At 44.7% G+C, this 13,307-nt stretch overlaps 1 protein-coding gene across 2 annotated transcripts in view; it reads left to right on the top strand.

The window, feature by feature from the left end:
- The window catches only part of DNAJC5 (DnaJ heat shock protein family (Hsp40) member C5), a 30,832-nt gene extending 19,130 nt beyond the window's left edge, over window positions 1-11,702 (top strand). For both annotated transcript variants that reach the window (XM_014873850.2, XM_088174829.1), the window contains exons 3-6: window positions 404-540; window positions 2,751-2,964; window positions 4,012-4,183; window positions 4,902-11,702. In XM_014873850.2, the coding sequence (XP_014729336.1) occupies window positions 434-540; window positions 2,751-2,964; window positions 4,012-4,183; window positions 4,902-5,005 (597 nt within the window). In that variant the 5' untranslated portion in view covers window positions 404-433 and the 3' untranslated portion in view covers window positions 5,006-11,702. The remainder of the gene's footprint in view (window positions 1-403; window positions 541-2,750; window positions 2,965-4,011; window positions 4,184-4,901) is intronic.
- The last annotated feature ends 1,605 nt before the right edge of the window (window positions 11,703-13,307 follow it).

Below are 13,307 nucleotides of genomic sequence, written 5' to 3'. Positions count from 1 at the left end.
GGCATCAACTTATCATCAGTTGTTGTTGTGTTGTTTTTATAGGTATTATCATAAATAAATTATCCTAATATTAAGACTAAGAAAGGAGATGAAAGGACTTGAGAGATGTGCTATGCAATAGCTGCACCTCAGCTCTCGAATTGGGGTTTTTGGAAAGAAGAGTTGAGTGTATACAGTGGGGATTTAGGGTGGTTGGTGTTGTGCCAACAATGTAATGGTTGTTTTCACTGAAAATTCACTGAATTTTATAACTTTTTACCTTCCGTGTGTGTAAAGAACCTTTTCAAAGCACATTTTATAAAAGCTGAATCTTGATGTGTAGACTCTTTTTTGAGGATGATTTGCTTCAAGAGGTGTGTTTTTTCCTTTCCTTAAGCATTTCTTGCTGTTCATTTTTTTGCAGGGGCCAGTTCTCTCCTCAGGTTAGCTCAAGATGGCAGACCAGAGGCAACGCTCGCTCTCTACCTCTGGGGAGTCCTTGTACCACGTGCTGGGGCTGGACAAAAATGCCACTTCAGATGATATCAAAAAGTCTTACAGGTAAAACTTCAAGTTTTACACCTGTCCCAGTAGCACAGATGGCTTTAATTCAGTGTTCAGCAAATGGTCTATTTGTGTAGGAGCCTCAGTTGATTTATTTAGACCTTTTGCAAGAAAAATATGTGGGAAAAACAGGTGAAAACGTGGTTTCTTCTTGCAAAACGGGGTGTGAAAACATGCCTAGGCTTTAAATTTTTCCATCTTATATCTAGTAAGTCAAATTCTCAAATGCACAGTGTCATTCTGAAAGGTCCTTGCCTAAAATTGATCAGAATTTTAAGACTGATCAGAGTTAAACTCTTCCTGTTACGTAGCCTTGTGTCTGTCTTAAGGGTACCACAGATGTGCAGAACTGCCCTGCTGTGCATCATTTCCACTCCTGGCACAGGGAGATGGAGATTAAAGATACAAAGAAGAATGAAAACAGAGCATCAGTGACTACCTTTTCCTGGAATTCTGTTCAAAATTTCTTGTTCTTTGTGGAATTATTAGTTTAAAATATTATTTTTTTTGCTCTGTCTCTTTCCTTAAGAGTTGGACACATGAAATGGCTTCATACTGATCAAATAAAAACTACCAAAAAAGAGTCTTGTAACATCTTCCTTTCCACATTCCCCATAAATCTGCTTAAAGGCAATTGCTGCTGTGACCAGTGGCAATGTGTTTGGATTACACTAGGGGTCAGCATCATCTTTCTCATTGTCAAAATTGTTTTCCTTAAGTCTTTAACTTTTACCAAAGCTTTTTCCCTGCCAAAGTTACATACTGATGGCAACTACATGGTGAAGTCTACGAATAAACCAGGTCCACAGGTTCTCAAAAATTAACTTTATCTTCCGAAAAGCTTTAAGTGGAAGTTTGAGTAGTTTATCTTCAAGCAATTGGAAAATAATTTTACTTTCCTGGGGGAAATACTGTGAGTTTTTCCTTTGGAGTAACAACCCCACGAGAAAATGTAGCTGCTTCACACTTACCTGAACCTTCAGCTCATCTTGTTTCTTCTGCTGCTCCTTTATCATATTCAGTCTGAACATCCTTTGCTGGCCTGGGGGCTGTGAAATTTGTGTATGTGTAGGAAATGGGAAATAAAAATATTTAATTATTGCAGCCTGGCTAAGCCCTTTCCAGGTTTATAAAACTTCCTTGTGATTATTTCAGCCTTCATGGAGGCTGGGGCACAAGTGGCAGCTGTGGACATGATTTACTGGAGCAGCATCATGCACAGTGAACTGTCCCAAGGGGACACTCAGGCTGGTTTTTAAATGCAGTGAGATACTTGCAGGCACATCCAAGTGCTTGCACACATCTTTGTTTTATGTTTGTCTAAACATTTCCCCACTGCAAAGCTGACATGTAATTGTCTGCAGACTCCTACTGTCTTTCTCATATACGTGACTTTGTGGTCATTTTCTGTAGGAGGACAAGTACCTTTTGTGGTGGAGGAGAACTGCCAGCATGTGGCTCCGTGTCATTTTTCTACTTGGGAGCACGTATTTTCTCTTCATAAGGAGATGTTTAGCCAGTTATTTCTACTGAGGTCTGTAAATAGCCTGGGCCATGTGAGAACTAGCACATTTATCAATGCTTTATCTGATCTTTTTTGTTAGTTGTAAGAGATCTGGCCTGATTAGGGGAGGTACGTTGTGATTTCCTGATATCTCGAAACTCAGAAGTGTTTTCTATTCTAGCAAAGCTTGAACTGAAAAGTACTTTGTTCCTGCACAGGAATTGGTGAATTAACCACAAGTGATCGTCTGTTCTATTTTTGTGTTCAGACATTGCAGAAGCAGCAGTTCAGACACTCTTCAAGCAACTGTGGCAACTTGCTTTTATTTACTCTTTGGTGCTATACCTTAGACTTGTGGTGTGTCTTTGCTGTAGCAGGAGCAAAACTTACTGGTGGAAATTGCTGGAGCTGAAGATAAAGAAACCCAAACCTATTTTTATTCAATGTCTTTTATTTTTTTCCATTGGATTTCTGAGGGTCAAATCCAACAGTCCGAAGTCAATCCTGTGAACTAAGTTAGACACTGCTATAGCCTTTTATTATCATCAGAAGAATCATCAGGGAAGTTGAATCACAGATGAAGGAAAACAGTGGAACTTGAAAGTCTCCCCTGAGTGGCAGGCTACAGAATTAGAAGTAAAATAAATCAAAAAAACAGGAACCCAAACCCCAGGTTTTATTCTCTTTTTTTTTCTTTCTGCAGGAAACTGGCATTGAAATATCATCCTGATAAAAACCCTGATAATCCAGAGGCAGCAGAAAAATTTAAAGAGATCAATAATGCCCACGCAATATTGACGGATGCCACAAAGCGGAACATTTACGATAAGTATGGGTCTCTGGGGCTCTATGTAGCAGAGCAGTTTGGTGAAGAAAATGTGAACACATACTTCGTGCTGTCCAGCTGGTGGGCAAAGGTAAATAAAAGGGCACAGGAGTTATTCTGGATTGGTATTGGAAACTCTTAGAGAGCTCAGTTTGATAACTGTTCTTGGTTTTACTTTTGGAAATTGCTGAATTTCTGACACCGGGTTAATTAAACTTCTCTTACTGTATTGTGATCTCAATTCAGAAGTATTTTTCTAGGAACTTCCAGTGATACAGATCTAATAAGCAAGGACCTGGGTTACTAATTGAAACTTGGACTCTTGTAGTAGATTTAAAAGAGATGAGATTTTGGGGGGTATTCTCTGGTAATATCTGGTCAATAATTTTGCAGAATGAGTCCTGACTGTGAACTTGAGCTCACAGAAAATCTTATATTTCATTGCATGGGTCCATTTTTCTACTCTTTGCCAGTGTTGCCTCCATCTCTTCATTCCCCTGAGGAAGACAATAATTACATTACTGTGCTGGTTTGCTGTCTGTAAAATTATTTTTTTCAAACAATTGCACAGTGACCTATAGGAAGACTTCAGCTTAGCCCGTTGTCACTGTGATAAGCACCTGGCAGACCTGGCTTGCTTGGAGCTGCCGTGCTCACATATTGGGAGCATAAATCCTCAGCCATGCCCACAGCCTTGGGCTGCTCCAAGTCCCTGCCATAGGTACATCGTGGCCTTTGCATCAGCTGGTACAGCTCAGTCTTTTCCAGGGTTATTTATGCAAGTTACAGCCTGTCCTGAACTGTTGTAGCCCTGGATATTAGTACAGATGTGCTTATTAGACTTGTACCTTCTTCCAGATGCAGCAAAATAGTCCACTCAAATTGTAGAAATTACTCAAGCAAACCAGGCTGGCAGTATTCACCTCAGTGTAAAATGTGGAGAACCATAGCCACTTTTGCACATAATTTGAAGTATTTCTCAGTGATAAAGTACAAAGCTGTTGCTACTAAGTTCTGTCTCTGCAAAACCACTGCTCTGGTTTTGCTCTCTGATTCTGGATCCAAGTCTCACAAACTCTGTGGTCATGGCACAGTAGACACAGGTTATGACTATTTCTGTGTTTTCTGTCCTCTGCAGGCCTTGTTTGTGTTCTGTGGGCTCATCACAGGCTGCTATTGCTGCTGCTGTCTGTGCTGCTGCTGTAATTGTTGCTGTGGGAAGTGTAAACCGAAACCTCCCGAAGGCGAGGAGCAGGAATTCTACGTCTCTCCAGAGGACTTGGAGGCACAGTTGCAGTCAGATGAAAGGGGTAGGTGAAAATGCTGTGAGCTGTCTAGGATGAACATCAGTCCCTACTGGAGTGCTCAGTGAGCTGGTTGAGGAGAAATCAGGTCTTGGGGTGTGGATGATGAGCAGGGAATGTTTGTGCCACGAGTTACACAGGTGATGCTGACAGCAGAGGTAAAGTTGCTAAAAACACCTGGAGGGTCTTCACTGAACCTGCTGGGATCAGCTTCAGAGCAGTCAGTGACCATCATTATGTTCCTTCCACATCCTGGGGTGACATATGGACCAGCCATGTGGGATTGCAGAAAGGGGCTCTTGTACCCAAAGGTTGGGGGTGTCAAGGCAGCATTAATTGCATCAGGTGTAGAGGAGCTGGCACTGCTACCCTTGTAGCTTTAATACTGTTTGTGAAGCTATTTCTGTAGGATTAAACCAATAATTTAAAATATTGTAGAGCCTTGTGTATGCTCTGATGATAATTTTAATGGGCACTGCTGAATGGTGGGTGAGAATCAGCTGCTTTTACAGGAAGAAGGAAGTGTAATAAACATTCCACATGTAGAATTGAGGTGAATGCTGTTGTGTGCACACTGAAAATCAGGGAATTAATACCATGCTTCTAAAGGAGTGTAAAATGGTGTTTATCAGAGGGTTGTAGGGAGATGTGACTTGTGCTTACCAAAACATACAGTGCTGTGTTTGTTCCTTGGTGTGCTAAGCCTTTTGTCTTCACTTTTCAGAGGCCTCAGACGCACCTATTGTGATACAGCCAGCATCAGCCACAGAGACAACCCAGCTCACAGCTGACTCTCACCCCAGCTACCACACTGATGGATTTAATTAAGTTAAGGAAACACTGTCATTAGAATGGATAAAAAAAAAAATACATGGCCAACTCAACACTAGAATCATGAACATTAGAAGTAGAGAACGGGGAGGGGGAATAATTCTGCCACAGTAAGAAGGCAGCTTTCCAACCTGCCGGAAATATTTTGTAATCCCTTCAGCCTTTTGTCACCTTTCAGTGTCGTATCTGGACGATACGTGAAGTGCTGTAGCATGCAGTATTTAAAGCAGTTTAGCTACGGTCTTATTTGTTTCTTTTAATTTTTTCTCCTGTTTTGTTTAGTTTTTTTTTTTTTAATAGCATGTATGGAGTTATGTTAAATGTCTGTGGTGTAACGTATTGAGTTGTCACAATATCAGTGCGATGGAGACATTCTGCATTTTAAGCAGCAGTATTAAAAAAGAGATTTAGAAAGTGTCACAGAAGCCACTGTTCTTCTGTACAGCTGAGCTGTCGAAGACCTTTAGAAGTTGAGGATTTTCATTTGAGTGCAACAAACCAATTCTTTCATTCCTCCTTCTATTCCTGCGTTATTATCTAAGCAAGTTTACAAAGCCAAGAACCAAAAATTGCCAGTCCTGCAGAGCTGGAGTCCTCTCAAATGCTGGTTTTCAGCTTAAATAAATCTACCTTGAAAAATAAAAAGGGAGAGTTGCCAATCTTTGAACAGTAAATTGAACAGCTCGTTGTGTATGAGGCGATCTCCAGTGACAATGGAACCAAAACCAACTCGGAATGGGCTCCTGTGGTGGTGGCAGTGGGATTTCAACTCCAAGCACAATTCTATTGATTTGAGTTCAGTTATTTTTTTTGTAATGCTGAAGACCAAATAGTGCAGCTTTGTTTCTGAATGCATGAGAATCTTAAAGTGAAACTGGTTAACTGGCTCTCACTGAGCAAATGAGTAAAATGCAGAAAGTAGGCAACAGCAGAGATGTTTAAAAACAACTGGTGTTTAAAAATTTGTTCTAATAATTTGAAACTTTAATAGGCAAAGGGGGTATTACATGTCTTTTTTAAAAGCTTTTATAATACACTAACCCTTTAATTTTTTCGTTAACATCTTTGTGGCATACTTAAATGGATTTTTAAGAACAAACCACCTTTCTTTGTGTTTATATTGTATAATTTGCACATTGTCTTGCATTTAGATTTGTTTACACCAGTGTTTCTCTTTTTCCTCAGAACAAGTATGTGGAAACCCTGAAAAGTTTCCTGTACTGTTTTGAAACCAAATCAAGTTGGAATTCTGTTCTAGAAACTGTGGTTTACTGAGGTTTAACTGTTACAAAGGCATTTTAGGCAGCTGCTGAATTGCTGGTGTATTTTGTTGTCAGTAGACCTGCTTTAGGTGCTGCGGAGTCAGATCTGGAAGAGCTCCAGAGAACCCACACTTGGCACTTTCAGTGGGTAATTACAGCCTCGTTAATTTTGAACATTATGGTTTTATATCACAATGCCTCTACTGTCCTTTGTACCCCCATCTCCCTGATCTGTTTTTCCCCTCTTCCTGTAGAGGGGCTGTTGGCACCTTCCTCCCATGTCTGCTGCTCCCTCACCAGCTCCATGTGGTGCTTTGGAGCAGGGTGAAGATCCACTGGTCTGCACAAAGACCACCAGGAAAGGGCAGAGACCCAGAGAACTATTCTGAATATATTTTCCTGCTGTCTTTGCATGAGCAACAAGGATGGAGCACATGAAATCTGCCATGGAACCATGTTAAACGTGCTGGGTAGGAGAACGTGTTCTCCCCATGGTCTCAGTGCTCAGTGAGGAATGTTTGCACACCCAGACTTTGCTGTGGCTGTTGGTACAAGCACATATTTGCCTGCATGGGAGCTTGCAGATCAGCATGATTTTAGTACCACATCCAGCCCCCAAAATTCCCCCCAAAAATGTTACTTTTAATTAATGGCTCAGTTTCAGCAGCGCACTCCTTAAGTCATTTCTTCTTTGCCCATAGTCCTTACAGACCTGAAATGTGGAGGTTTAGTGCAAGATACTTTTAACTTTTCCTGACTTGGATGGCCTTGAGGACATTTGTGTATGATTTGACTTGAGGTCCTTATTTAGTTAATGTCTTTCTTTGACCCCTTGGAACAAAAAGCCATTTTTAGGCTTAAACCAAATATCATTTTGTCTGTCCCCGTAGATTTTACCAGAAGCCTGTTCTTGGTGTAGAATTGCACTCTGGAATATGGTGGGGCATATGCAGGCTTTGTCTTCTCCACATTCACTGGTTAAAATTCTCTGTATCTGCAAATTGTGTTCTTGGCTCAAAAAAAAAAAAAAAAAAAAGTGGTTTTTTGGCTTTGTAAATGAGCATGGCTGATCGGTACAAGTCAGTGGGTGAGGAAAGGGCTGTTCCCTGGGAGCTGTTCCATTCCCTGTCCCTGTGTTCATCTCAGTGGATAACACAGAGATGGTTGTAGGGTGTTGCTCTGCTGCAGAGCTGCTTTGTCCCCAGTGCTGGGGGCTGGTTGTCACTGTTCATTTGGAATAACACTCTGATTTCTTAACCTCTCTGGGCTGTTTCCACAGAAGTAGAGAGGCTGGTGGGACGTTGTGGCTCCAGGGAAGTACGTGACACACCTGGAGTCACTCTGCAGGCTTCTGACAAGGGAACTGAAGTGTGGGCAGCACATGAGGACCAGAGGCAGAATAGTTACCTGTGGGGAAAGATGACATCCAGGATAAGTTTGCAGTTTTAGTTCTTTGCTTAGCAAGGGATGAGTTTGGAGGGAGACTGCTTTCCTATTGATTCTGTCTGTGGGTGGTGTATGAACAGGAAATTAGTCTGTTATGTGCCAGAGTGATGTTAGATGCTCCAAGGGAAACCTTTCCGAGATCTCAGTTACAGGGAATGATGGGAAAACGTAATTCTAGAGGAATATTCATGTTTTTTGAAGCTGTTTCAAGTTTGCCCATGTTACTGCTTAATCTCTGAGTTTAGGATCGTTGTGTATTAGTGGAGTTCTTCTTGAACTATGTAAGGAAGTGATTTAAACATTCCTTCTTTGAAGCCAAAACCGTGTCATGGCACATAAGTACATTAATGCCCACTTCTCCCCTCCTGGAGGGAAGGTACAAGAGTACCCCAGGCTCTAACATGAGTTGCACTTCATAATGGCCAAGTAGAATCCTAGTAAATGCAAAGTTCTATTGGTAATAATGGTTTAAAATCTGGTGGAGAAGCTCAGATGGGAATTCTGAGCTTGGGCAAGGGGAGCTGCAGCATCCCAGTGCTGCAGCCTGACCTGGCTTGGTGCAGAATGTTTCCCTCCAGAATCAGACCTGAGCACTGTCCATCTCTGTCCGGCGTGTTTCCAGAATTAAAACTTGAGCTTGGATTTTATTTATTTATTTGTTTCTTTGAAGTTGTATCATTTGTAAGAGTTGCCTGAGTCCTCCATTCCAGTCGTTTGGCCACCTCCATCCAGCTCCTCCAACCTCTCCAGCACCGATTTCCTTAGCACTTGTAGCTCCATTGGGATGAATCCCATCTGGAGAGTTTGGTGTTCAGGATACTGATTTATCCCTGTGTTGCATGGAGAGTTATTCCTAGCTTAGGTGAGGAGGGAAAGCTGCTGCTGAGAGCACTCAGGTGCCAGCTGTCCCTCCTGGCACATGGAGCTGCTGGAAAAGGAGGTGCTGGATTTGTCCTGCCCATCCTCCCTAGGGATGGGAACATCCTAAACGCACTGTACTGAAGGGGCATTGCACCCCTTCAATGCCAGTCTCATTTTGTTAGTGATTTTTGTAGGGAATTCTTAAATATTTATCTGTATATAAATTTATGTAAGACCTCAGTGGCATCCTATAGGGTGTCAGTCTTTGCTGGTCTCATGCAGTGACGTTGTACAGCCATGTTCCCTTTTTAGTCTTCTTTTTAGATTTGTAATCTTTTAAAAACTGCTTTAGATATTAGCACTCCTAGTGTTCTTAAAGTGGGATCCTCTTGGAGGTTTGGAGAGGCAGAACTGAGGAGTAGGGCTTGGGCATGGCACAGAAACACCCAGTCCTGCAGCAGGGCTGCGGTCGGGGGAGTGCAGCTCTCCAAACCCTTCCTGTCAGCCTGTAAACACCTCACACAGGTGTAACCAGGGTAGGAGCCTGACAGAAAAACTATTCCTGTCCCATCTGTGAGGCAGTTTAGTGGTGTGGGGGGACACCAGTGCACTCTGAGGGGCTGTTCCAGAGCATTTGTACCATGCACGCTCCTTGAGAGAGACACCTACTTCTCTCAACTGCTTTACCTTCCTCTGGTGCCCTTTGATCTTTTTGCCAATTCTGGATAATTTAGGAAATTTATGCTGCAGGTTTTTTGTACCTAGTGCACCTGTGTCTTGGCATCATGTTTAACAGGTCACTCTGGCAGGGTGGTCAGGGCAGTTTGCAGCCCCCACCTCGTGTCAGTGATTCCGAATGGTGTTGAAATGCATTAATCGTGGAGCACTGAACCGTAACCTCTCAGTTATAGTTTATAGTGTCAGGTCGATATAAACTTCACATGCTTCAGCATCCGGTGCTGCTTCTCTGTATTCTAGTGGAGATCATCTAGTTTGTACCATTGCACCAACAGCTGCTTAAAATCTCTCAAAAGAATCGTAGCCAGTAGCTCACCAGGTGGCAGGAAATTTGTCAGTGTTCAGCTCCCGCAAGATCCATGGTCCCCTCCATGAGTTGCCTTTGGAGGCTTACTGGGACTGCCTGGGACTCAGCAAGACTGCAATTCCTGTGTTCTTCCAAGAAGACACTTCCTTTACAAGGAGAAGCCACGGGAGGGAATCTGGCTGTCTGATGTTTGCACAAGCCAAATGCCAGAAGTCTGGAAGACGAACTTTCATTATGCCAATGTTACGTGCGCAGTTCGTTTTGATGTTCAAAGGATAGATGCTGGGAATTTCTGGTGGTTATATATATATATATGTATGTATATGTATAGAGGAAGCTCTTATATAAACTGGCTGTTCATTCCCGAGTGCCGTTGTCTTCTCTGCTCCCTCTCCCAGCCCTGTGGGTGTTCTCTTGCAGTCTGTGAGCAATTGCTTATCAAACCATTCCAAAAATTTAACAATCTACTTGAATTCCATGAGCTGCCCCTTGTACCCAGCTCCTCTGGCTGGAACAGGGCTCTGCCTGTTCCAGCTTTCCTTAGGAGGAGATGAGGGAGACCTGGCAGAGGGGCAGCTCTGGAGTGACTGGAACTTGTGCAGCTGGCACGTGGGGTGTTTAGATGTGGTTAATGTGCTCATCACTGAAACTGTGATAGAACACATGGATTTGGGTTTTCTCCCTGGTTTTCACCACGTTGGACTCCCCAGAGCAGGGCTGGGTGAGCTCACAGAGCAAGGTCCACCCCGTGCTGAGGGCGTGGGCTGCAGCATCACGTGTGTGTATGTATGTATATATGCACATATGTATATATTTATACAACAGGTGTGCACCTTGGGTTTTTCTTTGGTGGTAAAAATGTGATATTTGGCTCCAAGTATTGCTCTGAACTCAGCCAAACAGGGGGAAGGTGTGAGTTTTGTGTGGCCACAATTGTGCTTCTTTGCTCTCAGCTGCAGGAAAACCCAAACCCTACCTGTGGGGTTGAGGGACTGGTGAAGATGTGGTGAAGGAGCCTGTTGTATAAATAAATGGAGTGAGAGAAGCAGCTCCTGCTCCACACACCCTGCTCGGGGAGTTCCCACATGGGCAGTGTGGTGTTTGCACGGCCAGGCGCTGTCCCTCCTCTTGCAGGTTGGTTCCATAAGGACTTGGAGTTACTGAAATTCCTACACCTGAAACTGGCAGTGATCCACGTGAAGGCACAACAGTTGTGGCTAATGCACATGTGAGTCCCACCATGCCATACTGGACAGAGTCACCACTGCCCTCCTCCTCCTCAGGCTGCTCCTGTCAGGGGCTGTTCCTGCCATGCAGCACACCAGGGGTTCCTGCTTCACAGCAGAAATGAGGGATACTGGGGAGATTTTTACTGCTGACACTGGTAAAGTTCTGTTTGTGCCCATCGTGGTTAATGAACTCCAAGTTTGCCAATACGCTGTTTGCTTGCTGGATGCTGAGCTGATTGCTGTCGTTCCTTTCTCCCTCTCATCTCACCGTGGCCTGCCTTGCTGGGGTGGGGTGTGGATGGGTTGGTTGGTGTCACTGCTGACATCCCAGGCGGTTTATGTTCATTTTGCATGTGAGCAAGGCCCTGAACTGTGTAATTCCTTGTGGGGTTTGGTTTCCTGGCCCCTTTATGGAGCCAGAGGGAGCTGAGGATGCCGGGAGAGACGCGCCATTTGCACTGCACTTCAACTCGGGCTGGGGTGGGGGATAAGGGGAGCCCATCTTTAAAAAAGAAAAAAATAGTAAAAAAACCCCAAACCAAACCCACCACAACTGAAGTATAAATGCATCTGAGAAGCAATTATAATATAGACATATATCTATTTTGTTATGTTACTAAAGGACCATACTTTGAGTTGTCTGTAAGTAGACGTGGCTGTCTGAACTTCGTGGATTGTAACACTCGATACTACTGAGCTCCTGTACATACCCGCAGCGACGGCAGAAGGAATTATTTTCTGTTTTAGCATGGTAATTTGTGTCTTGTATGTCCGAATATAAACTAAAATAAAGATTGCTAAGTTATCGGAAACCACTGTTGTAAAATAAATGTTTTCAATGCAGAAATGCCCATCGGATTTTTCTCTCTTTATTTGCACGCTGGAACTCAGCATGAGAGGGAGGGGCTGTGTGACAGGTAGGGCTGGCTGGGAAATGGGAGAGGTCACCCATCCCTAGGATAGGCACTGGGTGCAGGGTCCCTGGGGTAGGAACTTGAGCCACTGCCCTCCTGCACCCACCATGGAGTCTGGGTTGGTTTTGAACCTTAAGGTCCAAAGATCTTGATGTGATGCTGGGCTCTGGCAGGTATTTGGGGTGTAAATGTAGGTTACAGTTGCAGGGTTGGAAATTTTATGCAGGGCTGAAGGAGGCAACAGCGTCTGTCTCTGCAGTAAAATACCCCTTTCCTGGAGAAACTCAGGTTATTGAGAGTGGGTTTGCTCCTGGTGTTGCTGGTGGAGAGAACAAAGATGAGGGGAAGATGTGCTGAAGGTGCTACAAGACTGATCCAAGCCAAGGCAGCACAAATCTGTCCTGCCCCCGGGCCCGTGGTGACTGTAGGGCTGCCCCTGCTGCAGGTGCCACCAGCAGCTGTTCTGACTCTGGGATTGTTCGTTTTGGAAAAGTGAGTTCTGCATTTGATGGAGGTCAGCACAAAATTGTGTTTTAACTTGAGGTTGTCAGGTTGGACAGCGTTTTCAGCAACCTGGTCTAGAGGGAGGTGTCCCTGCCCATGGCCCATGTTCGCCCTGGCAACACCAAAAACTGCTGGGGCCAAGCAGCCCCTCTGGAGTGGCAGGAGTGGGTGCAAGGTCAGGCCAGACTGGTTCAAAGCTGAGACCAAGCTGCTCAACTCGGGCACCTGCTCCTCACCACTTTCCTGCACTCCTGTCTTGGCACCGTCTGATCTTTACTGTGATTTCTGTCCCAACCCCACAAGTCTCTGCTCCCTCACTGTCCCCTCTCTGATGTCTCCAGGGTGCCAGAGGTCCTGTCCAACCCTGTGCCCACCCCAGTCAATCACTCAAGGCTGAAATGGCCGAGCTGGCCTGGGGGAAGGATGTTGACTCCTCCCTGCTCTGCAGAGTACAGGGCCCTGGGACAATTTTCCTCCTTCCACCATGACTGTCGATAGTGCCTGGGAGCCTTCCCAAACCCAGTTCAGCCTCATGAAGCCTGGCAGTGGACTCTGCACAGCTTGGGGTGGGAATGGCTGCTCCAAGCTCGGGGCTGTGATTGCAGGAGGGAGACTGAGGTGAGGAAGGCTCCATGCCCCAGAGAGAACAGCTTGGGGAGGGAGGGGCCCCTGGGGGGGCTGCAATGCCCTTGCTGCCAATCTTTTACACAGGTGCTCATCTTCCTCCAGGAACCGCCAAGCTCAGGTGTCACTAAACCTTGTCCCAAATCCCCAGCTGTGACACAAAAAGCTGCAGGCTTGCTGCAAAGTCGGGCAGCAGCAGCCTTTGGAGCCATTCTCAGGGATACTGGAGAAGCCCTGGTTGGGTCTCAGGGTGCAGCTTCCAGCCGGGGTGGCACTACCTGCATCATTCAGAGCTCTTTATGCAGATGTTTTTCACCCAAGGAAACATCTGGGATTGCTCTGGTGTTTTTGGGGCAACCTGGTTCGGGTCCACAGATTTATGACAGCAGGGAAGCATAAGAGCACAGCAGCAGG

Source organism: Sturnus vulgaris, chromosome 17, assembly GCF_052056855.1.
Source record: "Sturnus vulgaris isolate bStuVul1 chromosome 17, bStuVul1.hap1, whole genome shotgun sequence".
Classification (NCBI taxonomy): Eukaryota; Metazoa; Chordata; class Aves; order Passeriformes; family Sturnidae; genus Sturnus; species Sturnus vulgaris.
The sequence above is the reverse complement of the archived record's forward strand: the minus strand, read 5'-3'. Positions and strand labels throughout refer to the sequence as shown.